The 25,334-nt window shown below is 40.4% G+C and overlaps 1 protein-coding gene across 1 annotated transcript in view; it reads right to left on the bottom strand.

Annotated features, from left to right (window-relative positions):
- Nucleotides 1-25,334, bottom strand: part of ATP8A2 (ATPase phospholipid transporting 8A2) — a 465,925-nt gene that overhangs the window by 141,703 nt on the left and 298,888 nt on the right. Inside the window, exon 28 of the mRNA XM_018056568.1 lies at nt 2,336-2,410. Coding sequence (XP_017912057.1) covers nt 2,336-2,410 — 75 coding nt within the window. The remainder of the gene's footprint in view (nt 1-2,335; nt 2,411-25,334) is intronic.

Raw genomic sequence — 25,334 nt, 5'->3', positions numbered from 1 at the left:
ATGAAGGTATACAGTTCTTTGTATCCTTTTTACATCTTTTCCCTAAGTTTCTATTTATTTCAAACAAAAGTGACCAAGACAATTTCCAAGGGGGCGGGCAGACTTCCAGTCCTCAAAAGCATTGGCCCTTCCAGTGACTGACTGCGAGGTCAATGACCCTCTGAGCCCACTGGACTTGACTATCCCAATTCTCTGCCACCACTTCCTGGTGACCGACTTCTACACCGTGGCAACAGGGCCTTTTCACCTGGGAATTCACTTCTCAGCTGTGATATTCTCTCTCCTCTGGATTTTTAAATTACAGTTAAAAAATACATCCCAAACCCTAGGGGGTCAAACTTTAATGTGGATAACCACTGCTAGAAAGTTTTCCTAAAAAATTTTGTTTTGTTTCTCAGTATCTCTGGGAAACTCTTTGTTAAGTTGGAATGGTGCTCAAGAATCTGCATTGTCAAAGAAATCCTGGTGATGCTCATGCATGTGGTCTGAGGACCACATTGATCAAAACTGTCCCACAGCCCATCAGCATCTGATGTATCATAGCTACGAGTTTGCTGGATAAACCTGAACTGCCCAAGATGCCAGAGAACTAAGGAGAGGATTCAGTGCTCCTGCCTGAGCATGAAAACAGGGCTAAACTCCTTTTATTGTGTAACCAGGTGATATGTATTTCAATTCTTAGTGCTAAAGCACTGCCTCTTAGGTCTCAGCCTTCCAGTTACTAATACTATACGTATGTGGGCCAGGGTTGGCCTTTTCCAATACTAAATCACTGTGGAGCAGTCAGTATATTTCCCGCTGAATGGTCACATAATTTTAACCTACTCAAAACACTTCTAAGTCCTGCAAAGTTAACAACCTGCCCAAGGGGAGGCCCTTTCTATGTGGTAGGTGGTTAGACTGGCTTTTCTAGCACAGGTGATAAATGGCCATCAATTCAGCTCTGTTCTCTCCACTTGTCACTTTTGTCTTTGGGGGCATTAATTATTAGCAAAAAATGTACTAGTGTACTTTGCGGTGAGTAACACAGTTATCAGCTGATCAACCAAGATCTGAACTTGGTTCGGCACCATCTTAGTCTCTTCATCTGTTGAGCTCTACAGGGCTGGAGCTGTGTGTTCTGTGTGTTGTATGCGGTATTTTATTAATATATAGTGCACCTAGCAGAGTGGCTACTTAAAAAAAAGAAGGGACTGAGTAGATGGATGACTTGAATATCCAGCCACAAATGTATAAAATGCTGCTGCTAAGTCGCTTCAGTCATGTCCGATTCTGTGCGACCGCATAGATGGCAGCCCATCAGGCTCCCCCATCCCCGGGATTCTCCAGGTAAGAACACTAGAGTGGGTTGCCATTTCATTCTCCAATGCATGAAAGTGAAAATTGAAAGGGAAGCTGCTCAGTCATGCCGACTCTTAGCGACCCCATGGACTGCAGCCTACCAGGCTCCTCTGTCTGTGGGATTTTCCAGGCAAGAGTACTGGAGTGGGTTGCCATTGCCTTCTCCACAAATGTATATACAAACTCTAAATATTTATAGCACCATGATTTATATTATTGTATGTCTGGTAACTTCCATCTATGCCTACCTATAACGGCTGTTTCAGAGTATAAACTCCCCCAAGGCAGAGAATGTCAGAGTAAGGGTCCAAAACAAAAGTGTGGAAGCACAATTCAAGAAAGGTGCCTTAAGTTACACCCCCTGCCAGGAAAACAAAAGGCTAAGTAGCTACTTAGTCATGTTAGCCTATAGTTGATACGTATTTTTAGCTTTTGAATTCATTACTGTCAAGTAATGAAATGAGAACTCGAAAATCATAAAAAATACCAAATAAGCTGAAGACCATTTGCCACATGAGCTGGGAGTCAGAATTCATTACTTTAGCACTAACTGTGGGAGAAAACGTCCATCCACAGGGACACATATGCTTTTAAGAAGGACAGAAAGGACACCAGGTTAGGTTTTGTACATTCACATCTGTGTTGACGGATTTAGAAACGAAATTATGGAGCAGAATGAGTTTAGACACAGTTCAGAAATTTTTTTTCTGGAGCTGCAAACATGGAAATGTTGCCCAGGCATTTAGTCAGGAGGTAACAAGGGTCTATTATCAAGATATATGGGTTAATAATTTCATGGGGTTATTCAGGAATGATCTGCGATGATTGAAACCATGTGTGGGGAGTTTGTGCTTCTGCAGGATGTGTGGCAGCAACGGAGGCCCTAACGATATATGTGAGCCGTGGATGCAGATGAGGGACTTAGCTCTGAGTCCCGGACACAAACAGCGTGGCCCCGCACGCTGTCAGAGGGAGAGGGAGAGTGCTTACTTACCACGTTGTACAAGCCGATGCACCAACGTTCAAATAAAATCTGCCCAGAAAATCCATTAACGAAGGCAAACCAAAGCTGAAAGAGAAGGAAGTGCATGAAGTTTTATATCAATATTGACCTAAATGTTTCCATCCACTAAAGGAATCGTGGGGAATGAGGACCACCAGCTGGACACAGCTGCCGAGGGACGTGGAGCCAGAGGACCGAGGTTATTCTTCCATAAAATACAGATTCCCAATATCACAAATACCAACATTTTAAGGAAACTGTACATTGAAGGCATTCATTGATTTTAAAAGGTAGCATGCACATATTTATAGAAAAGCAATTATATCTAATGTTTCATGTCAGCACGTCCTCAATACGGGAAGGATCGCTGCTTCATGTTCTTTTCCCTGTAAAATTGACTTGATAAATATGACTTATCTTTGTAGGACTTTCAAATAGATAAAAGTAAAGAAGAAAAAAAAAAACAAAAAAACCAGACACTCCACTGTTGGTCACATGTGTTCTTAGCTCCTAAAGTATTTGTGTGCTCAGTCATGTCTGACTCTTTGCAGCCCCATGGACTGTAGCCCACCAGACTCCTCTGCCCATGGAATTTTCCAGGCAAGAATACTGAAAGGGGTTGCCATTTCCTCCTCCAGGAGATCTTCCCGATCCAGGGATTGAACCCACATCTCTTGCATCTCCTGCCTTGGTAGGCGGATTCTTTACTACTGAGCCACCTGGGAAACCCGATTTAAAGATTAGCCACCCCTAAAACAACGGTTTCATCTACATGGCCTCCCTACCATGTAAGGCCTCGGCAATCAGTACTTCAACCAAACTTTTAGTGTAATGAGAGTCCAGATCTATACAAGATACAAACAATTATAAAGTGTTTTAAGGGTCTTAACCTAATTTTACCAAGATTGTGATATACTTTTCTTTGTCCTTTTCTCAAACAACTGAGTGAACATTGATAAATATCTAGCAAACAGAACTATTTTATCACTTATTTCAGTTAATTCATTGGTTTTTGTTGAAGATAGAGTAGCAATATTTTTACTGCCGTCCTCTCCCTAACAGCAACTGAAAGCAGCAAAAATAATTGAAAACAAAAAAGAAATAGCTATTTTCAATGAAACTATGAGATAGCCTTAGTTAAAACTACAAATGACATAGAATAGAAACTGATCGGTAAGACGAGAATGTCAATAGCAGACAAAACCTTCAGGGACAGGACTTCCCTGGTGGTTCAGTGGGTAAGAATCTGTCTTGCAGTGCAAGGAACCTCGGTTTGATTCCTGGTTGGGGAACTAAGACTCCCACATGCTCTGTAGCAACTAAACTTGTGCACTGCAACTACTGAGCCTGTGAGCCCCAACTAGAGAATCTGGTGGTGCAGTGAAAGGACCCCACATGCCACAACTAAGACCCGACACAGCCTGGTTACCTAGTTAATTAATTAATTAAAAGAAAACACAAACAAAAAAAACCATTCAGAGTAACAAGGTTTCCAAGAAAGAGGTGAATCAAGCCCAGAAAGAGCAGAATCAGCTCTTATTTAGAGGGTAAGATTGATGCAGGGGTGAGTCATGACTGATGTCCTGAGACCGATTCAACATAGCAGGCACACTGAGTTCAAGGGCAATATACACATATAAGCCTCCTCCTCATAAGTGATGGAGGAGGAGAATGGCAGGGCCCAGTAGGGAGCAAAGGGCAAGCAATTTGGCAGATGCTAATCGAGGTAAACCAAAAAGAAATAAATGCAAATTCACCTAACAGGAAAGCTGTAACACACAGAAATTCACCATGAGGTGCAGAGGCCTCCAACTCACCTGCAGAGAAAAAACGGTGGTGAGGGAGATGGTCACGACTGCAAAGGGACAGGTGACCCGTGTGGAAGAGACAAAGCATTGATGAGAAAGTGTTCTGAAAAACTCTGAAGTCCCCTCCCCTAGACGTCATTACAAATTATTAAAAATACACAAAATAATATGACATAAATAAATGGTCAAATATGAAACAATCTCCATAGAAAGAACCAGTTCAAAGCACAGAAAAATATTTTGAATGCTCTCGACAAGCCTAAAAGAGCTAAAGAAGATGTTACCTTTCCCTGAAACACACTGAAACAAGATGGGTAAGATATCAAAGAGGGAAACAAATAATAAGAGGGTGATGGGACAGATTGAGGACACATAAAGGAAATAAAAATGGGCTTCCCACAGGGCACTGGGGGTAAAGAATCTGCCTGCCAATGCCAGAGATGCAAGAGATGTGGGTGCAGTCCCTGGGTTGGGAAGATCCCCTGGAGAAGGAAATGGCAACCCACGCCAGTATTCTTGCCTGGAGAATTTCATGGACAGAGGAGCCTGGTGAGCTACAGTCCATGGAGTCACAAAGAGTTGGACATGAATGAGCATCTGAGCACACGCACAAAAAGCAACAAAACCCAGGATAGACACTGCTGAAACTAGTCTGGGTTGGGTAGTACAGGCTCAAGTAGAAAAATGCTGTGCAAAGGACAAAAGTTAACACTGAATTTAAGAGAAATTGACGGCCTTCCAAATATAACAGCAAAAGTCCAAAAAGGTGTACCTTTAAAAAAAATGTAGACTAGAAACAAATGTTCAAAGATATAATAGAAGAAAAATTCCTGAAATCGTCTAAAACCTTACTCAGCCAATAAATACAGAAGACACCGTTTGTCCCCAGAAAACAAAACAACAGCTACAAAAAGATCAAAAGCCATGTGTACCCTGAGGTATCAGTTAATGACTTTTGAAATTTTGTGGTATCAACTCTTTAATATATTCAAGCAGGAAAACCAATTAGCCTACAAGGGGAAAAGTCAAGTTGGTGTCATGTTTCTCCAGCACAGTAGACAATACCAGAAGTCAGCATGGAGTGTTCACAAGCCCTTAGGGAAATAAAGCATGAGGAGAATTTCAGCAAAAGGTAGAAACCAAGGAAACAGCAAGAGCTGAAAACATAACATAAAATGTGATGACAGAAGTAATACCAAATATGTCTGTTACATTAATAATACACTGAAAAATGCTGAAAGGATTAAAAATATGAAACCCCAAATATATGCTAAGTACAAGAGAAATGTGAAAAAGAAACACTATTCAAATAAGATTGAATTCATAACCCTAACTTACAAAGTCCTACCATGGACGAGGCCCTCGCCTGCCATCTTGAGGTCACTGTCCTTCCTTATAGAGATGTAATGGCCTTCCACTGGTTCCTATGAGCACCAGCTTCATTACTCTGAACCCAGACAGAAGGCAATTATGTCAGCAGCCTTTGGTTCATAAGCCACCTTTATCTCAGTCTGCTGACATGCCCTTTAATATATAATGTTACCACAGTATTTAGGAGAAGTTTTAGGTTGTTTTGGTCTCACTCCATATACTGAAACTAATTACAGATGGCTTGAATACTTAACCATGATACCCAACACAAAGCATTAGGAAACAGCAGGAAAAAAAGTTATTGTTTTGTATGTGAAATTGACTCTCTATATGACATTAAATTCAGAAATCATACAAAAAGAGAAATACATTTGAAACACTTTTAAAGAGACAAACATTAATAAAGTTGAAAGAAGATGAATAAGCAGTATATATAAATATGTATTTGTAATATCTATGAAGATCTAATTTCCTTACTCTATAAAGAGTTCCTCAAATGACAAAGGAAATGCCCAACAAACTGTTAGGAAAACAGACAAAGCATACACATGCACTGTGATCACAGGACACAAAACCACTTATAAATGTAGAAAATCTCATTTTTTGTGAAACACACACACAAAGGGATATCATTTTTCACCCAACAAATGGTCAAAGATTTAAAAGTTTGACAACCTGAGAAAACAGCTACTTTCATACCCAGGTGGCAATACAGCACTGTCCACAAATATGTTTAACCTATTTTTCCTTTGATCTAGCAATTCTACTTCTAGGAACATACTCTATACCTTATAGCTATAATCATATAGCATTCAACATAAAATTCTAATACTAGGGGTTCAGTTTAGTTCAGTTCAGTTTGGTCGTTCAGTCGTGTCCGACTCTTTGCGACCCCATGAATTGCAGCACGCCAGGCCTCCCTGTCCATCACCAACTCCCAGAGTTCACCCAAACTCATGTCCATCGAGTCGGTGACGCCATCCAGCCATCTCCTCCTCTGTCGTCCCCTTCTCCTCCTGCCCCCAATCCCTCCCAGCATCAAAGTCTTTTGAATGAGTCAACTCTTCGCATGAGGTGGCCAAAGTACTGGAGTTTCAGCTTTAGCATCAGTCCTTCCAAAGAACACCCAGGACTGATCTCCTTCAGAATGGACTGGTTGGATCTCCTTGCAGTCCAAGGGACTCTCAAGAGTCTTCTCCAACACCACAGTTCAAAAACATCAATTCTTCGGCGCTCAGCCTTCTTCACAGTCCAACTCTCACATCCATACATGACCACTGGAAAAACCATAGCCTTGACTAGATGGACCTTTGTTGGCAAAGTAATGTCTCTGCTTTTGAATATACTATCTAGGTTGGTCATAACGTTCCTTCGAAGGAGTAAGCATCTTTTAATTTCATGGCTGCAATCATCATCTGCAGTAATTTTGGAGCCCCCCAAAATAAAGTCTGACACTGTTTCCACTGTTTCCCCATCTATTTCCCATGAAGTGATGGGACCGGATGCCATGATCTTCGTTTTCTGAATGTTGAGTTTTAAGCCAACTTTTTCACTCTCCTCTATCACTTTCATCAAGAGGCTTTTTAGTTCCTCTTCATTTTCTGCCATAAGGATGGTGTCATCTGCATATCTGAGGTTACTGATATTTCTCCCGGAAATCTTGATTCCAGCTTGTGCTTCTTCCAGCCCAGCGTTTCTCATGATGTACTCTGCATATAAGTTAAATAAGCACACTCAGATGGTTAATATTCATTCTCTTGATGTAGCAGAAGTGGTCTCTAGGGGGTAGTATGGAGACTCACTCATACCTCTGTGAACTTTTTAAACATGTCCATGTTTTCTTTAGATAACTGTTTGAAGCAGTTCTTCTCAACTGGGTTGATTTTGCCTCTGAGCCACCTGACCGTGCCTGGAATCCATCTGAGTGTGTTACTGGCATCTGGTGGGTAGAGGCCAAAGATTCTGCTAAATATCATAGGATGACCTGGAAAGCTCCCTACAGCAAGGAATTGTCTAGTCCCAGGTGTCAACAGTGCCACTACAGAGAACGCCTGGATGAAAGAAATAGATTCATGAGGTCAACATGATAAAGTTTTGAAATAATATTGTAATATGTTTGTCATAAGCAAAATAACGCCACATGACAGACTAGGAAGTCATGCTTGTATGTGTGTGTGTAAAAGGTGGGGGTTCCAAAAGCTTTGCTTCTTTTTGAGTAACTCCCCTCTGGGCTGACCTCGTACATAGAACCACAGGCCCTACACCTTAGAGACCATGGCAGCAATGGATGTGACTGTAAAACTGGACAAAATTAGATCCCTAAACCAGAATATATCTTGATAAATTATCACTGAGATATCACTTTAAAGACTGAGTGAATTTCGTGTAACTGTGACATTTTAGTTGTTGAAATTCACAGTAAGGAAAAAAAAATCCTAAGAAATCAAGCATATCTTTCTTAGCATTAACCTTCGCCCTGAGCAATCCTAACCAAGTCACAATTTTCAATCTTTACTTCAGATTAACGTCCCTGATTAGCTGAATGTTGAGATATTTCCTCTAAGCAGCCAGTGTTATGATTCTGTCCAAGTTGGCCCTGGCTGAGCCACATGTTTCTTCCAAGATTTTTGATATGTTTGTACTAATTTTTATCAATTGCAGGTGCTGCAGCTTTTTGAGAAGTATAAGCCAGCTCATTTTCAACATTTCCAATTTAGTTTCCATCTTCACTCAAATAATCCATCATTAGATGATCAGATCTGTTTATTTCATTAGAAATATTTATTTGGGAGAGGAAAAAATTAAAACAAAAATAAACAAAAATACACAATTCATCTCCTAAATTCAAAATCCATGAGCTGGTTTTCTCTTACATCGTAAACACTCAAACTTGATTTTATTTTGGCAAGATCTCCCTAGGTGAAATGGAAAAAGTAGAACACACTGTATTTTAAAATATTTATATAAACGTACTGAGTTTTTACTTTATTTATCCATGAGACAGGTACACGACGACTCCCTGACACACTGTAAAATCAGACTTTCACACTGGTTAGTCATATACAAATGCTAATTCATCTCCTAAAAGAGAAAGCACTGCCCAATTCGTAAACATCAGTGTCAATTTTGGAGCACCAGGGCTCCAAGCCGCACACCCAGGCACACAGCCCGCAAAACAGATAGACCACCGGCCCACCCTCTGCGGTAGGGTTACTTGGACCATGGCTTGCTACAGTCACTAAATCTTACTCTTCTAGACTAAGGGGGCAAAGATTCCTCCACCTTCACTATGCTGTTAACTAGGAATGATATTAAATGGCTGCAGTCAAAGCAGAGAGCCAGGCTCTGCCCAGAGAGCCTCATACTTGTGAGCTGGTGGGAAGACTGGCCAGCAACATGGTTTGCCAAGCTCCTGGGGTTTCTCCTGCTCAAATGCAGCGCTGTTAGGAGCAAACTGACCCAAACTTATTAAATGGCTTTTCCTTCTTGGAAAAAGATCCTTTCTTGCTTTAACTGCTGCCCTTTTGCCAAGAATGCAGTAACCATCCTGGCTGACTACATAGACTCCTGTCTAGGGTCCCGGGCGCCACTGTACCACCTCGACAGTTAGCCCTGCTCCTGCTCAGAGTCTGAGCCCCCAGCCCACATCTTGGGTGATGGTTTCACCCAGGAATGGGTGGACCTGATCCTCAGTTTACTCTGTTCTTCCCGCACCCACGGTAGAGGGCTGAAGTGGAAAAGTACCCTCCAGAGAGTAGTTAAATAAATCAGCCACAGTTCCTCACTAAAGTGGCAGCAACACTGTGATCTACTGATGTGCGGATGGGTCTGAGCCGATCAAAGTCAAAGCACTACAGTCTTCTCGGAATTCGATCTGGCAATATGTATTAGGATAGAAGAGAAGCACACACCTCACCTAGAAATTCTATTTTTAGAAGTTATTTCTCATAAATAAAAGCACCTGTATGTTAAAATATGTCTTCTTTTGCAGTGCTGTTAACAGTGGAAGAACAGATCCCTTGAAGTTCTTTATTAGGGGGTGAAAGCAGCAAGTCTGTCTTTTAAAAATGTAAAATCTATATATGCATGTGAATGAAGGAATTTGTGCCAGAGAATCAGCATGGAACTGACCAAGGAAAAGACAAAATGAACAGGAAAGTCTGCAGGTAAGTAGTTAGGAAATCAAGGGAAAATAATTCATAGAGTTAAGAGTTATCAGAAATAAAATAACAGAACAGTAAAAAAACAAAAACAAAAAAACACTAGGTAGGGATCCCTGGTGGTCCAGGGGTTAAGACTATACCTTCCAGTAGGGGGCGTGCAGGTTCGATCCATGGTTGGAGAGCTGAAATCACATGTGCCTTGTGGCCAAATCATAAAACAGAAGCAATATTGTAGCAAACTAAATAAAGACTTTAAAAATGATCCACATTAAAAAAAAAATCTTAGTAAAAACAAGTAGTAGCAAAATACTAGAAACTTCCCCCTTCGGGACGTCTTGTCCAATAAAGATGGGACTAAGTGGATAGGACTAAATGAAGACTATGGTAATAAACAGGTGGCTTCATCTCTGAAAACTATGGGGTTTTTTCTTTCTGGGCAGGCCCAGTGCTAACAGCAAACACCACATGCTTACAAAACTTCTGGGGATTTTTCTTCAAGGCAAACTAACACAAGAAAGTTACACAGTGATGTGTATAGAATCCACCTCTTGTAAAACTACAGCAAGAATGCTGCATGTTTATGTATTTCTATGAATGCAGAGAAAAGCATGGAAGTGACTATTAGTGCAGAAATAGAGGCAGATGAGGAGGGAGTTATTTTTCTGTACATATTGCTACCATACAGCAAATAAGCATTCCTTTCAAAAATTTCATAGAAGTAAACACCTGGTTATTCTCTGTCCCTTCATCGTGTCCATCTATCTCCTGTACTTTCTGCCTCCTTGTTACCGTCTACCCCATCATCCGAGAGAGGCACGCAGCCAGGGATGATATCAAATACACCCACTGAACTGCTGTGATGGGGGAAGCTTCCTTAGTTCACCTCGGGCTTCTTGTTTTTACGAAATAAATGGAAAGAAAACCACCTGCTTCAGAGCTGTCATTGTCGTTTCTGACAATGACGATAAAAGCTAATGTGTATTTGATGCTTACTCTGCACAGAAACTTTGAGCACTCTAAGCGGAGTAAATCATTTAAACCTCCTAGCAGTCCCAACAAAGGCATGGGCTGCATTTCACAAGTGACAAAATCAGGGCACAGAGACGACTTGCGATATTATGACTGCTACCAAATAGGTGTCTGATAGACTGCTGTAGTTATTAACAGTAGACCCTGCATAACAAATCAGTGGGTTTTTTAAAAACACTGATGTTAAGGTGATTCAGAATCAAATCAATATTTATGGCAACTCACCATGCTGTTGACGGTTTAAGATTGAGACAGGAATAAAATACTTCACAACTATAAGCATGTAAGAAGTTCAAAAAACTTATTAACAGAATGATCTCAGTCTTCAGCCTCTAATAACGTGGAAGGAAGCTAAGTCTCCTTTTTAAATTAAGATAGAAATTGCTTTGGAAAACATGCCCCAAAACAAAATGCAACCACTCTGGTTCTAAAAACATTTTCCTCCAGTATTTTAAGCTGAAATATTACAGTCTTTCACTAATATGGTTGAAACCAACCCAGCAGACAAGAGTAAGCCTCTCACCTTTCATTATCCAAAAATTTTTTTATATAAAATAACACAAATTAATACTAAAGTGACCATCTAAGTTATGTTTAAAGAGATTAGAATGTCAACAGAATAAAACAGAATTTGTTACCTGCAAATAAATGTAGCATATGATCTGCATATAGCAATTTTCTTGCTTCAGTTTAAACATTTTCTTTTCTATTAAAATCCCAAATGATGGAAGATATTGAGTCCTATAGCTCTAAAGACCCAAAAGTTGGTAAAATGAAATCTGGTAAACAACCTCAAAGTTTCCTTAATTTTTCAGGGCTACCAAATGCCTCCTTTTCTGCAAAGTTACGTGCTTGTCCTACAGACCATCAGGTAAATACAGAAATGTGTTTCCTTCCCATAAAGACCATAATACCAACCAGATGGAGTATGCACAATTAAATTGATTTTTAATAAGGAATTCTTGGCACAATAGAAAGTAATCGCTCCAAATTGTGTCAAGGACTACTTACATTTTTTAATAGTTCAAGGCTTAGACTCTCAACCCAAATCCCGTGCTCCAGTGTTACGAGACCAAACAGCCCTGGAGACTAGTAATGAAATAATGAGCCTTTCGTCTGGGATAACTGATGCTGGAACAGTGGCAGGGGGTTTATTGCAGAAGGGGTAGCAGAAATATGAATAAGATCACTCCACTTATGGCTAGGACCTATGGCAAATATTTGGGGTCATATGTTTTATAACTAATAAAGGAGTGCTCCTAACATATGAACGGTAAGATTTAAGGCCTGGCTCCACAGATGGGGACGGGAAGAAGGCAAGAGAACACTGATGTTGTCCCTCCACCTCCACAGGTCATCTGACACCTGCAACCTGGGTGAGGTGTGACATTCCTTTTCCTTATTTACTTGTTCTGGAAAGTGGGGGCAAATGACTGTCTACCCTCTGAGAAGGATTAGAAAAATACTATGTATTTTCAAAAATTCAGTTATTGAACTATTTCCTAAGACGCTGCTTCAGATTATGTTCTGTGCTATGTGTAGCTGGTACAAAGGTGAGGTGGACATGTCCTTGCCCTTAAAGACCTCACTCTGGTTGAGGACAAGTTTGGGATGGATCAGAAAGATGGAAGAGTCCTTTGGTAAATGGATTCTGTCTACAGAAGTCACTGCAGCTTTTCCAAAGGTGGCAGGCACTTGGCTGGGTCTTGAAGTATCAGATTCCATCATCAACTCACAGGGGCAGAGGGACATTAAAGGCAGAGGAAAGACTTGCATGTAATTTTAGCAGATGTGAATTTCCAGGTGGCTAGAACAAGGGAAATGAAGTGAGAGGAGAGGGCTGGCTTCAGACTCTGAAGGACATTACACAGCTGTTCTTCAAGAAGGTGAACAGCGCTGCGCACATTGCCTTAGAGGAATGCTCTAGAGAAATATGCATATACAAGCCTGCAACTCTCTCAGTATACACTTATTTATCTTACTGTGGCAAAACACACACAACATAAAATTTACCATTTTAACCATTTCAAGTGTGCAATTTAGTGGCATTAAGTACACTGGCATCACTGTAAAACCATCACCACCATCCATCTCCAGAACTTTCTCACTGTTCCAAACTGAAACAATTCCCATAACCAATACCCGCCCATTTCCTCCTCCCTCTAGCCCTTTGTAACCATTCTTCTGCATTCTGTCTCTGTGAAATAACTTCTTCCTTGGCTTCATATTGGAGAAGGAAATAGCAAACCACTCCAGTGTTCTAGCCTGGGAATTCCCATGGACAGAGGAACCTGGTGGGCTACAGTCCATGGGGGTCACGGAGAGTCAGACACGACTGAAGCTATTGAGTGTGTGTGTGTGTGTGTGTGTGTGTGTGTGTGTGGCGCTTCAGACAAGTGGAATCATGCAATATTTGTCCTTCTGTGTCTGTCTTATGCCTTTAAGCATAACAGTTTCAAGGTTTATCTACAATGTAGCAATTATCAGATTTTCAGTCCTTTTTTAAGACTGAATAATATTTTATTGTATATATTGACCACATTTTGCTCATCTCTTCATCCACAGATGGACCCTTGCATTGCTTCCACCTTTTGGATACTGTGAATAATGTTCCTATGAAACCCTGATATCCAAGTATCTATTCAGGTTTTTGTGTTTGATCCTTTTGAGCATATACCCAGAAGTGGAATTGCTGGATTGTACGGTAATGCTATGTTCAACTTTCTGAGGAACTTCTATACTGTCTTCCACAGTGGCCACACCATTTAACTTTCCCACCAGCAAGGCACAAAAGTTCTAATTTCTCTATATCTGCACCGATACTTGTTATTTTCTGTGTGTATGTCTGTTTTAAATAGTAGCTATCTTAATGGGTGTGAGTTGTGTGAATTGGTATTTCATTGTGCTTTTGGTTTGCTTTTCCCTAATGGTTAGTAATGAGCACAACCAGAGGTGGAGCTTGGAGGTGAGAGGGCAGAAGACAAGTTGGTTTTGGGGGTGTGTTAAATGTGCAGAACCTGGGGCCTTGGCTCCCCAGGGAGAAATCCATAGTGCAAGGCTGATGCTCAGGGGAGAATCTAAATAAGGACAATGTTTTCAATATTAACAAATAGGTAACCATATCCGTGAGAGTAGAAGACATCCAGTGAGGGACCCTGGGTTAGAAGAAACCCATGGACGGGCCTCTGGGTGTCCGCAACAGTTATAGGTCAAGGGTCAAACACAGAAGCAAAGCAAAGGCACTTTGCATTAAATTTTATAAATGGCACTCAAAGTTTATAGCTCATTTATTTCACTGCTGAGTAAATATTTGCTCATGGGCCAGGCACTTTTGGACATCCACCCAGAGGCATTTACTTATATAAGACTGGCCAGAACAAGGCACACAGTCTGGCCCAGAACAATCACTCTGGGTTTGTTGGGGGAAGGGTGGGAAGCTATAGGGAAAAACGTTATAGACGAGGTCAAGTCAGCCCAATATCCGTGTTTGTCCCATCAGATGAGAAGCTACATGAGACAAAAGCTAACACCATGCTTTGTAAAAGCACTCCTGCCCTGCCCTCTGTACCAAATGTGATGTTCCAAGTTCTGACAAGAGACCTTACAAGTGGCAGTTTCCTCAAAGGTCCCACATTGAGAGCTGCATCAGGAGGTTTAATCTCAGGATCCCTGAGTGAATTAATATGGGAAATATCGTCAAGAGCATCCCCTCTCTCAATCAACGCCACATATTTGCCCCAGGCCTCACCAAGTTGTCAGTACAGGGCAGAGTGATGCTGGTGAATGAGAATGGAAAACCTTCTTGAGTACTTTCCCCCTTTCCTTCTCCCTTTTTTTTGCCCTCAGCTTTTCTTTTCAGAAGGGAAAATATCTCCTCAATAAATTCATAGCAATCGAGCTACTATGCGGCATTTTATTGCCTTTTATTTAATTGCGGCACGATTCATATTTAGAACATAATTTTAAATAATTTGGGGGCACTAATACAGCAACTTGTCCATTTTAAGCACATGTGTATGTGTGGTCAGTCATATCCAACTATTTTGCAATCCTATGGACTGCAATCCTATAGCCCTCCAGGCTCCTCTGTCCATAGAATTTTCCAGGCAAGAATACTGGAATGGGTTGCCATTTCCTCCTCCAGGGGGAATCCTGATCCGGGGATTGAACCCATATCTCCTGCATTGGCAGGCAGATTCTTTACCTTGTGCCACTTGGGAAGCTATTTTAAGCATAGGTTCAGAATAACAGTTTAACAACCAGCAGAAACATTTTTCAATCTTTTTAAAAGGCTAATATAGACAGGCTAATATAAACACTAATATGGACGGAGTATCAGCAAATGCTAAAGGCACTAATTACAGCCTGGTATGTATTTCATGGGGAGTTAAATTCTCAAAATAGCTTTTCTTGTTGCAGATACTTGTCAGTCTTAGACTTACACTAAATAAGCTAATATACAATTTAACCTGAATCTAATATATAACTCAATTAATTAACATCTGGGAAAAATTCCAGAATTCATTCCTGAGATAGACCTCTTGATAGCTATCCAAGGATATATGCAAGTATGCAGTAATAATGATGCATTTTTTATATTTTCATGAAAGAAAACTCTCACAATAGGATGTAAAGGAACAGGCATAATGCTTGTCATTAACTAGATTTGCTAAGTAGTTTGTTATCCATTATTTTCATAACTTATTGAGACATTCTTTCAGGAAATGAGAACAAATGTGATAAACAGAAAATGCTGTCACCTTTGATCCAAGGGTCAAATTACTATGAGCATACATTAATTTTATGATTGTCTGAAATGTCTTAGCTTATTCAATGTTTACCTTATTAGGTGAATGTCAAAATATGTAAATAAGAAAAGAGCTGATTAAAGAAAGTCTAAAACCACACATTGGAGCTTCTGAGAAGAGCTTTCAAAAACAGAAAAAGAAAACCACATAAAATGAAGGGCAATATGGGAACAAAAGAAAACTTCAAATAAATTTTATTTCACATCCTCAGAGAGATATAAGAAGATATTTCACCCATAAACTAAGGTCAGGATGTTACTACAAAAGTAGGGAAGAAAATAAATAAAGCACTTATGAAATAAAAAGATCAACATTAAAAAAAACCTCAATCACAGGGCTAGCAGATAAGACAAGGAATCTCCAAGAGGACAAAAAATAAGATAGAAGAAAATCAAAGAAAATACAATCAGCTTGGGAGATAAACCCCAACGTTTGATATATGACTAAGCTGTAGAAAGACAAAATGTAGAAAGTTGAGAAGGATATTACTAAAAAAAAAAAACCCAAAAGATAATGAAAAAAATTTCCTAGACTAAAGAAAACCAGTCTCTAGGTTGAAAAGGCACATAAAGGAAAGAAGATCCTCCCCCCTTCCCACATCTGCAAATTTCAGAACACAAAACTTAATGAGAAGACAGAAAAATATCCTAGAGTCTAAGTACAAAGGATTGGGAATCAGAATTGCATTGAATTTCTCTCAGAAGAAAGGTAAAGGACACATAGAATTCTGAGAGGAAAAGATTTTCAATCTATGATTTTATACCTAGCAAATTTACCAACCAATTACAGTAAAAAAAAAAAAAAGATATTTCTGGTTAACTAATGTCTCAGAACGGAGAAGGTGATGGCATCCCACTCCAGTACTCTTGCCTGGAAAATCCCACGGACGGAAAAGCCTGGTGGGCTACAGTCCATGGGGTCACGAAGAGTCGGACACGACTAAGCGACGTCACTTTCACTTTTCATTCTCATGCATTGGAGAAGGAAATGGCAACCCACTCCAGTGTTCTTGCCTGGAGAATCTCAGGGACGGCAGAGCCTGGTGGGCTGTCGTCTATGGGGTCGCACAGAGTCGGACATGACTGAAGTGACTTAGCAGCAGCAATGTCTCAGAAATACACTACCCAAGTAACACTTGTTAAGAAGCTACTGATGTTTATGCATCAGGAACATGACTGAAGAATTTGAGAATAAAGATGACAAGGGGTCCAGGACACAAATTTCCACAGCAGAAGGAACAGACCATCTAGATGGAGCCTGGAGGACGAGAGCTTCAGAAGGGAAGGAGGATGGACAGGACAGCAGACGCAAGAAAACAAACGACAGGATGGAGCCCACGGAGAGTATTTTGTGGAGCATCAAAAGTATGCAGAATTCAGTTACGAGGCAAAAAAGAACAGCTTTCAGAAACTACAGGAAAAACTGCAACCTGAGCAAGAAAAGAAAAATAATCCTAACACATTTCTTGGCTCTAGAGCAAACATGATTTACATCATTTTAAAGAGGCTAACATAGATCCATGCATTTATAGCATGATAGATGTAACTGCCCTAGAAGCGAGGAGGGAGAATAGTGCAGGGCTATGGGGGAGGGAAGTCAGAGGTGAGGTGTGAAACAGACAAACCAACCCAGAGCACAAGCAGGTTCATTAGAGATATGAAGATCATTTCCAGGAGAAACATCTAAAGGGGTTTTTCTCTTGGAATTATGACCAGAGGAGAAATAAAAGTAGTGGTAAAGATTATGATTTTTAATGGAATGTAAATACATACACACTCCCAGTGTATGTAAGTATATACGTATATAGACACCCTATGCCTACAGGTACTATGACTTAAACTTTTAAGTAAACTGTATGTTTTATTTTTATTAGAAAATTTAATGTAATTTTACTTCCCAGAAACATTAATTCTCAAATTATTGACAACCTGGTAAAAATTTTATTTCTGCATTGACATTTGGATTATAGGCATTTTTTTCTATTGCCACAGTTATGCCACTGATGGTGTGCTTATTTCTCTGCCAAGTGCCTTTCAAACACTAATTATCAACCTAAAATCATGTTATTACATCTCACTCAGCACAGCTTATATAATTAAGAGGGGGAAAAAACCCAGGAAGATAGCTACCTCTTAATTAAGACAGGAGAGTCTTTTAATACAGTTGTGGGTATTTTTTTTCTCTTAGGGGGAAGCAAAAAACAAACATCTTGTATAACTCTATTGTTCATCCCTTAAAATCCTTAACTCCAACAAAATTTATAGAGCAAACTGAAAACAAAATGAAGAATAAAATGTAAAGATGATCATAATCCTATTCTTGAATATTTCTAAGAAGTTGGAAAAGATAATCAATAATTTGAGGGTATACGCTAATACACTGTAATCACATTAATAATTGCTAAAAAGTTCAAGTTGCCAACCCAGGAAACAAGCTACCTGCCCGCAATTCTGCAGCTAAAAGCTCAAACTGGCTTTTCCTGTTCTCTCTCTCTCTTCATGCCCCTCTTTCTCAATACCTGAGCCATTCTCACTGAGCCATTCACATCCCTGTATTTGAATTGTCTGGACATTTATTCACTATTCCAGCAAAGTCATGTTATTACTACTGCAGGAAAATGGCTCCACGCATTACAGACGTCAGCATTTTCAGGTTGGAAAGGGACGTATTCTAGAGACAGAGCAGTTTAGGAAAAAAGACAGACGTGTTCTCTGGTCTCAAGGATTTTTTCAGGCTGGGGCTAGGATGACAACAGGATGGACGATTAATTGTCATCTTGAATGTGATAAATGCTATTAAGGACAGTAAAGGCTGCTCAGGACCCAAAGCAAGGCCCCGGCTTCAGCTGTGGCGTGAAAGTCAGGAGGTAGCTCCTACCAAGATGGACAGGGAGAGCCAGTGCTCTCCTTCCTACTGTGACTTCTAACTTGCCATCTAAAGACGCAGAATCTTGTGTCAGTTCATCAGCACTGAGACCAGAAGCGCAGCTAAAGTCAGAAGCAACACGAAGCCTCATTCCGACAACCTGCCTTTTCCACATTACTTCAGTACAACAGTCCTTCATTCAGTGGGTACTGAATAAAGATCACAAACCCTGAGTTGAAGGAAAGCTGTCGTGACAATGACTTTTCTGGGGTTCAAAGCCCAGGTAAGAGTGAAACCGAGCAGAACTGAAACGACTTTGCTGCATTTGAATGGTGGAGGTTGGCTAAGCGGGCTCCCCAGGAAGAGGGAGGTATGGATGGTCCACTCCATGGCAATCCATCAGTTAGGGCTCTGCACAGAGGCTAGTTCTTGCAGATTCTCCAGGGGTTTGACTTTGGGTTATTGCTCACTGCTTATGCTGTGATCATGTGTGGGGCATGTATTTATGAAGCACCAACCATGTACAAGGCTCTCCTCCAGGTGCTGGAGATTCAGGGGGAAAGAATGGTCCTTGCCTCCATGGCAAGCGTGGACTAGTGGGAAACACAGGAGAAAGGGGAAAACATACAAATCAGAGGGTCCCAATAGGGAAGAAAATAAACAGGGTGTTGTGAGATGGAGGTGAGAACAATCACCTTTCAAAGGGAGATGGATTAGCCCAGTTAGAGAGGAAGAGGAGGTGAATCTGTTTAGACTACAGGACAGAAAGTAATTCTGCTGGGGCTTAATAAGTAATTGGGAGTGTGGTGAGAAGAGGCAGAGAGGCGGACAAGAATGGACCAAAGAGGAGGGGGAGGGAAGAGGAGGAGCAGGGGGAGGGAAGAGCAGCAAGGCTAGGTTTTGAGATGAAAGCATCAACACCTTTCTTGGACAGGTAAAGTTTGAGAGGGCAAAACAACACAGATTTTAATTCCAAATAGCAGTCTTTCCCTTTCTGATCATTTCAAGCCAGTACTTCACATACAAGCCAAGCCACTGTCAAAGTCAGATCGTTTAAAATATGCCATGTGAATATTCACCAGAACAACACATTTTAAAATATTACATATGTTTTTCACATCTGGCTCTTAAGAAGGACACAGTCCCTCCTCCTGAGAGGTGAATTCCTTAGCTCTCTTTCAACTTTTTGAAAAATCTCTCAGTTCTCTGAAAATATGAATTCCCAGTTTGGTTCTCAAGAGATCTCTTTGTTTGTAAGGTCACAGAGGTACCTAAAAGTTAAATCATGTGTAGTAAAAGTATAGGTATCAGTAGGTTTTTTTAAAATTCAAGCAGAAATATCTTTTATGTAGGTATTTCAGGTCTAAAAAGTCTTTGGGGAGCCAAGAAATCAGCTTGAACTTCAGTTCGAAAAAAGTTTATATGTTGTTCAGAATGCTCTTATTTCTTGCCTTGAAATTAAGGTAACTTGTGATTCAAAGCTCTCATGAAAATATTTCTGAAAGTGTGTTAAGAGACAGATTCGAGTGCACAGCTGGTGCAGGGACCCTGTACTGCCCTCAGTGAGTCAGGGAACAACAAAGAATAGAATATTAAAAGGAAATTTAACAACCCCTTTCCCCTTCCTGCGTGTGTGTGTGTATGTGTGTGTGTGAAGTGATCCTAGGGGTCCCGCTGCTTCATGTGTTTCCTCTGTGTTCTGCGGAGCGCAAGAGAACAAATGAGCGAGGTAAGAAGACGGAGTCTAAAAAAAACAGTAAGAATAACAGCTTTAACGGAATTAAATGGGCCAACTCTCACTCAAGGGAAATATAGCAAAACATTCCCAGTGACAGGATTATAGATATTTTTCCATCCTCTCTTTTCCACAAGGAATAAGTAATGTGACCAAGTTAATTGTCTCACTATTGGTATTTATTTTAAGAATTTTGAGGTTAGACATATAGATCAATAGACTATAATTAAGAACTCAGAAATCAACCCTCTCATTTTGTGGTCAACTGACTTTCAATAAGCATCCCAAGACAATTTAATGAGGCAAAGAATAGTCTTTTCAATAAATGGTGCCAGTGGATATTCACAGGCAAAAGAATGAAATTGGACACCTGCCTTACCCTATATACAAAAACTAACTCAAAGTGGACAATGGTCCTAAATATAAGAGTTAAACCTATAGAACACCTGGAAAAAATATGAGTCCACTTTTGTGACCCTGAGTTAGGAAATGGTTTCTTGTACTGTGAAAGTGAAAGTCATTCAATCGTGTCCGACTTTTGTGACCCCATGGACTGTAGTCCATGGAATTCTCCAGACCAAAATATTGGAGTAGGTAGCCTTTCCTTTCTCCAGGGGATCTTCCCAACCCAGGGATCGAACCCAGGTGTCCCACCTGGCAGGCGGATTCTTTACCAGCTGAGCCACAAGGGAAGCATTGTGAAGTGAAGTGAAAATGTTAGTCACTCAGTCATGTCTGACTCTTTGCCATCCCATGGACTGCAGCCTGCCAGGCTCCTCTTTCCATGGGATTTTCCAGGCAAGAATACTGGAGTGGGTTGCCACTGCTTTCTCCAGGGGATCTTTGTGTCCCAGGAATCAAACCCAGCTATGCCGTATTGCAGGCAGATTCTTTATCATCTGAACCATCAGGGAAGCTCTCGTTGCTTGTATATCTGACACAGAAAACAAGGGACAAATAAGAAAAAGATAAATTGGGCTTTGTGAAAATTAGAAACCTTTATACTTCAAAGGATACCATCAAGAAGGCGAAAAGACAGCTCACAGAATGGGAGGAAATATTCATAAATCATATGTCCGATAAGGGATTTGTATGTATGTGTGTGTGTATAAGAATCTTCACAGCTCAATAAGAAAAGACAACCCAACTGGCAAAGAAAAAATAGGCAAACGATCTGAACAGACACTGCTTCATAGGAGATACACAAATGACCAAATACACAAAAAGGTACTTGATATTGGTCATTTCTGTGTTATCGCTCAGTCGTATTTGACTCTTTGCGACCCCATGGACTATAGTTTGCCAGGCTCCTCTGTGCATGGAATTTTCAAGGCAAGAATACTGGACTGGGTAGCTAGTCGCCTCTCTAGGGGGTCTTCCTGACCCAGGGATAGAACTCTGGTCTCCCACACTGCAGATAGATTCTTTACCATCTGAGCCACCAGGGAAGGGAAATGTAAACCAAAACCAGACTGATGTACTGCACATCCACTGGGATGGCCATAACTAAAAAGGAGGGTGGTAACAAGTGGTGGTGAGGGTATGGAGACACTGGAATCCCTGGATATTGCTGGTGGGAATGAAAAATGGTGCAGCTAATTTGGAAAGCAATTTGGCCATTCCTCAAAATGTTAACATAGAGTTATTATCTATCTCTGTCTCAACTGTATACACAATTCAACAATTCCATTCCTAGTACACACCAAGGGAACTGAAAATATATGTCTGTACAAAAAACTTGTATATGAAAGTTGACAGGAGTATTATTCATAATAGACCAAAGGTAGAAATGTTTCAAATATCTATCAATTAACAAGTGCATACACAAAATGTGGTCTATCCTTACAATGGTGTAGTACTCGCCACAGAAAGAAGTGAAGTCCTGACACCTGCTACAACATGGACAAACCCGTGAAAGCCTCATGCTGATCCAAAAGAGCCAGACACAAAATGCCACGTATGGAATTACTCCACCTACATAATAAAGCGTCCCGAAGAGGCAAATCCACAGAGACAGGAAGTAGGTTAGAGGTTGTCAGAGGCTTTGGCAGTGGTATTGGCTCTATTTTATTTTTTTCTACCACTTCTCCCAAATGTCGAGCCTCTACCAGAGCTTTGGCTCTTTTGCCTCTTCCTGTAAACAGACTTTCTTCTGTAGTTAAAAGAAAGAAAAATGCTGTAATAGCTGTAGCCTTCATCAAGACAGTAACTTGAATATTTCCACATTTTCAAAATTAGACACTGCGTGCCATTTTATAAGAACAGTTTGTACTTAATTTCTGAAATGCCAGTATGCTTTTCAATGTGAAATATGGACAGAAACTCCACCAATAGGCACAGCTTTAGGTCCCAAACATGTGGAAATTTAAAAAGCAATCTTTGCTTTGGAATAAGTTGCACATATTACAGATTTCTGTAATCAAATCAAAGATGTATTATCTCCCTACTTAAATAAGGGTAAATAAGAAAAAGTAAGCGATCTCTAAGTATCTATCTCTAAAGCAAAGTCAAAATTTGTAGGACATGAGAATTTAAACAAGAAAAGATATTTTAACAAAACTCTTAACCGAGTATCTAAAACACAAGCACTGAAAAGTAACAATCAAGAAACCAGAAGCTGGCAGCTGAATGTTTAATACCAGTGAGTTGGAAATGGTTATATTTTGGACCCAAGACCTGAGTGTTTCAGCACTATTAATTGATGCTGAAAATTTGGTGGCTGTGTCTAACACCTCATTTTTCTCCTAAACAAGCTTCATAAACGTCAGCGAGCCTCTGCCTTTTCTTTATACCAGAAGTCCCCTGGGGCTGTGACTTCAGGTTCACAGAAATCATTTTTTCTACACAACTTGAGTCAAGAAGTCTTTGCAGGGCCACCAAACCTAGGCTGTGTCAGCTGGGCAGCCAGGCCACACCAGGTGCAGACTCCCTAAGGAGCATCTTCAGAGCAAAACACCTGCCCAACCGAAACCCTGTCTTAAAAGAAAAAGGGGGGAGAGCTCACTTTTAAAGATACTTTTAGACTTAGAATGTGTTTACAGAGAGCTTGACAATTTGGGGCCCCCATCTATCAAAGAGAAACTAGCCCCACCCACTGAATGTATAAATGCAGACACAACCATTTTCTCTATTGAGTTGTGAGATCAATACAATTGCAAAGCTACAAAACTCATTACATGGAATTGGCTAATATCAGAGAAAATTTAACTCCAAAACATATGGAGATGCTATTTCGGAGTTAAAATGAGCTTCCTCACTCTTTGTAGGTTCTAAGTTTCACAGCTTTTCAAGTAGGCACCACTTATTTCTATCGTCACACTTTCAATACATACTGCAATTTTTACTAACACTACTTCCTAGCCCAGAATCCTCTGTTAACATCATCAAAGTGACCCTTCCTCACAGCCCCCCTCACTCCCAGAAAATGATGATAAATGCATACAAGCATTTAAAAATATCCTGGCAAACACTAAAAGGCTCTTGAAGTTTAAGCAAAACATTTTGCCAAAGTACACAGTGCTCTATACATGCAAGGCATCACTTCAGCGGCAGAATATTATTAATGTGTTTTTTCTCAAGAGCTGGATCTGTTCATGCTTGCTCTGATCATTTGCTGTCTCTTCAAATACCTAAGTTTACGCTGCTCTGCACAGTATTTCTCTTAAATGGGAGTTAAGTAAAAGAGCTAAAGACAGTGTCTCAGAAAAACTGGAGATGTGGTCTTGGGTTCAGACAAACCTACACCCAAGTGCAAGTATGTTCTCAGACACATCGCCTGTAACACACTTCTGGAAAACACAGTACTGGGACCAACCCCAATTAAAGCAAAGAGTAGGTAATAACCTGAGGTACCAGCCACAGACAAGTTTCACGGGTCCGCTGGAGCATCACATGGAGAACCTACAAGAGCCTGCAGGTAAAGGTGATGCTGGATCTAGTTTTCAAAGGATATGTAGCATTTCAATACTCAAATGTAGCAAAGAGGCAAGGGGCATTTGGGTTGAGAGGCTCATTTAGACAAACACACGAGAGCAAGGCAGCATATATCATCTGTGCGATATTTATTAAATGACTGTAGCTAAAAAAAGTTCATACATGGGCCAAGTCTCTACAAATATCCTATTTAAGAATATACATATATATACTTATATATTATGGGATATTCCTTAGAGAAGACTCTTGAGAATCCCTTGGACAGTAAGGAGATCAAACCTGTCAAACCTAAAGGAAATCAATGCTGAATATTCATTGGAAGGACTGATGTTGAAACTGAGGCTCTAATACTTTGGCTACTTGATGCAAAAAGCCAACTCACTGGAAAAGACCCTGATCCTGGGAAAGATTGAGGGCAAGGGGAGAAGGGGGTGGCAGAGGAGGACGAGATGGTTAGATAGCATTACTGACTCAAGGGACATAGGTTTGATCAAACTCTGGGAGACAGCGAAGGACAGGAGAGCTTGGCATGCTGCGATCCATCAGATTGCAAAGAGTCAGACATGACTTAATGACTGAACAACAAATTCCTTAAATTGGCATCAAGGAACCTCCATTAAATGACTGTGTTATAGATTTAACTGTTCTCCCAAAGACTGAATTATAATTTTAATGTCCAGTTTCAATTATGAAATTCATTTTAGCAATCTGTTACAATCCTGTCATCTGGTTTTCCTGAGATCTGCAGTAAGTCAGTTAATCAAAAAACGAATCAAACCCGATACATAAATATTTTGTTCAATTGAGAATACACAAACGTAAATCTGTTCACTAAACGTGATTCTGTTGGTAGGAACTCCTCTCTGAAATGAAGTTCCATCTTCTCCATGACACACAGACACCACAAGATGTCCATACCGTAAGTTACAAAAGGCCCAGTGTCACTTTTTTTTAGGTAAAGAGAAAACGTGCATGGCTATTTGGGTGTAACTCCTTCAGGATTTTTTTTTATATCCACCGGTTTTTCAGTTGTTTTACTCCTGTCTAATTAGCTTTCAAAGCAAACCTCCACCTTTGAGTCTTTCCAAAGCATACAAATTAGTTCTCATTAGGACAACACAACACCCTCGCTTTTTGCAGGAATATTTCATCACTTCATGTAAGTTTACACTACATGATTATGACAACTTGCATGCCTAGCAAGGCAGTAACCACTGAAGGGGACGCAAGAATGAAAGGGAAACAGAACTTCATTTTTATTCCCCGCACTGGAGGAGA

The sequence above is a fragment of the Capra hircus genome, chromosome 12, assembly GCF_001704415.2.
Source record: "Capra hircus breed San Clemente chromosome 12, ASM170441v1, whole genome shotgun sequence".
Classification (NCBI taxonomy): domain Eukaryota; kingdom Metazoa; phylum Chordata; class Mammalia; order Artiodactyla; family Bovidae; genus Capra; species Capra hircus.
Note: the sequence above shows the minus strand (reverse complement) of the source record. Positions and strands in the feature narration are given on the sequence as shown.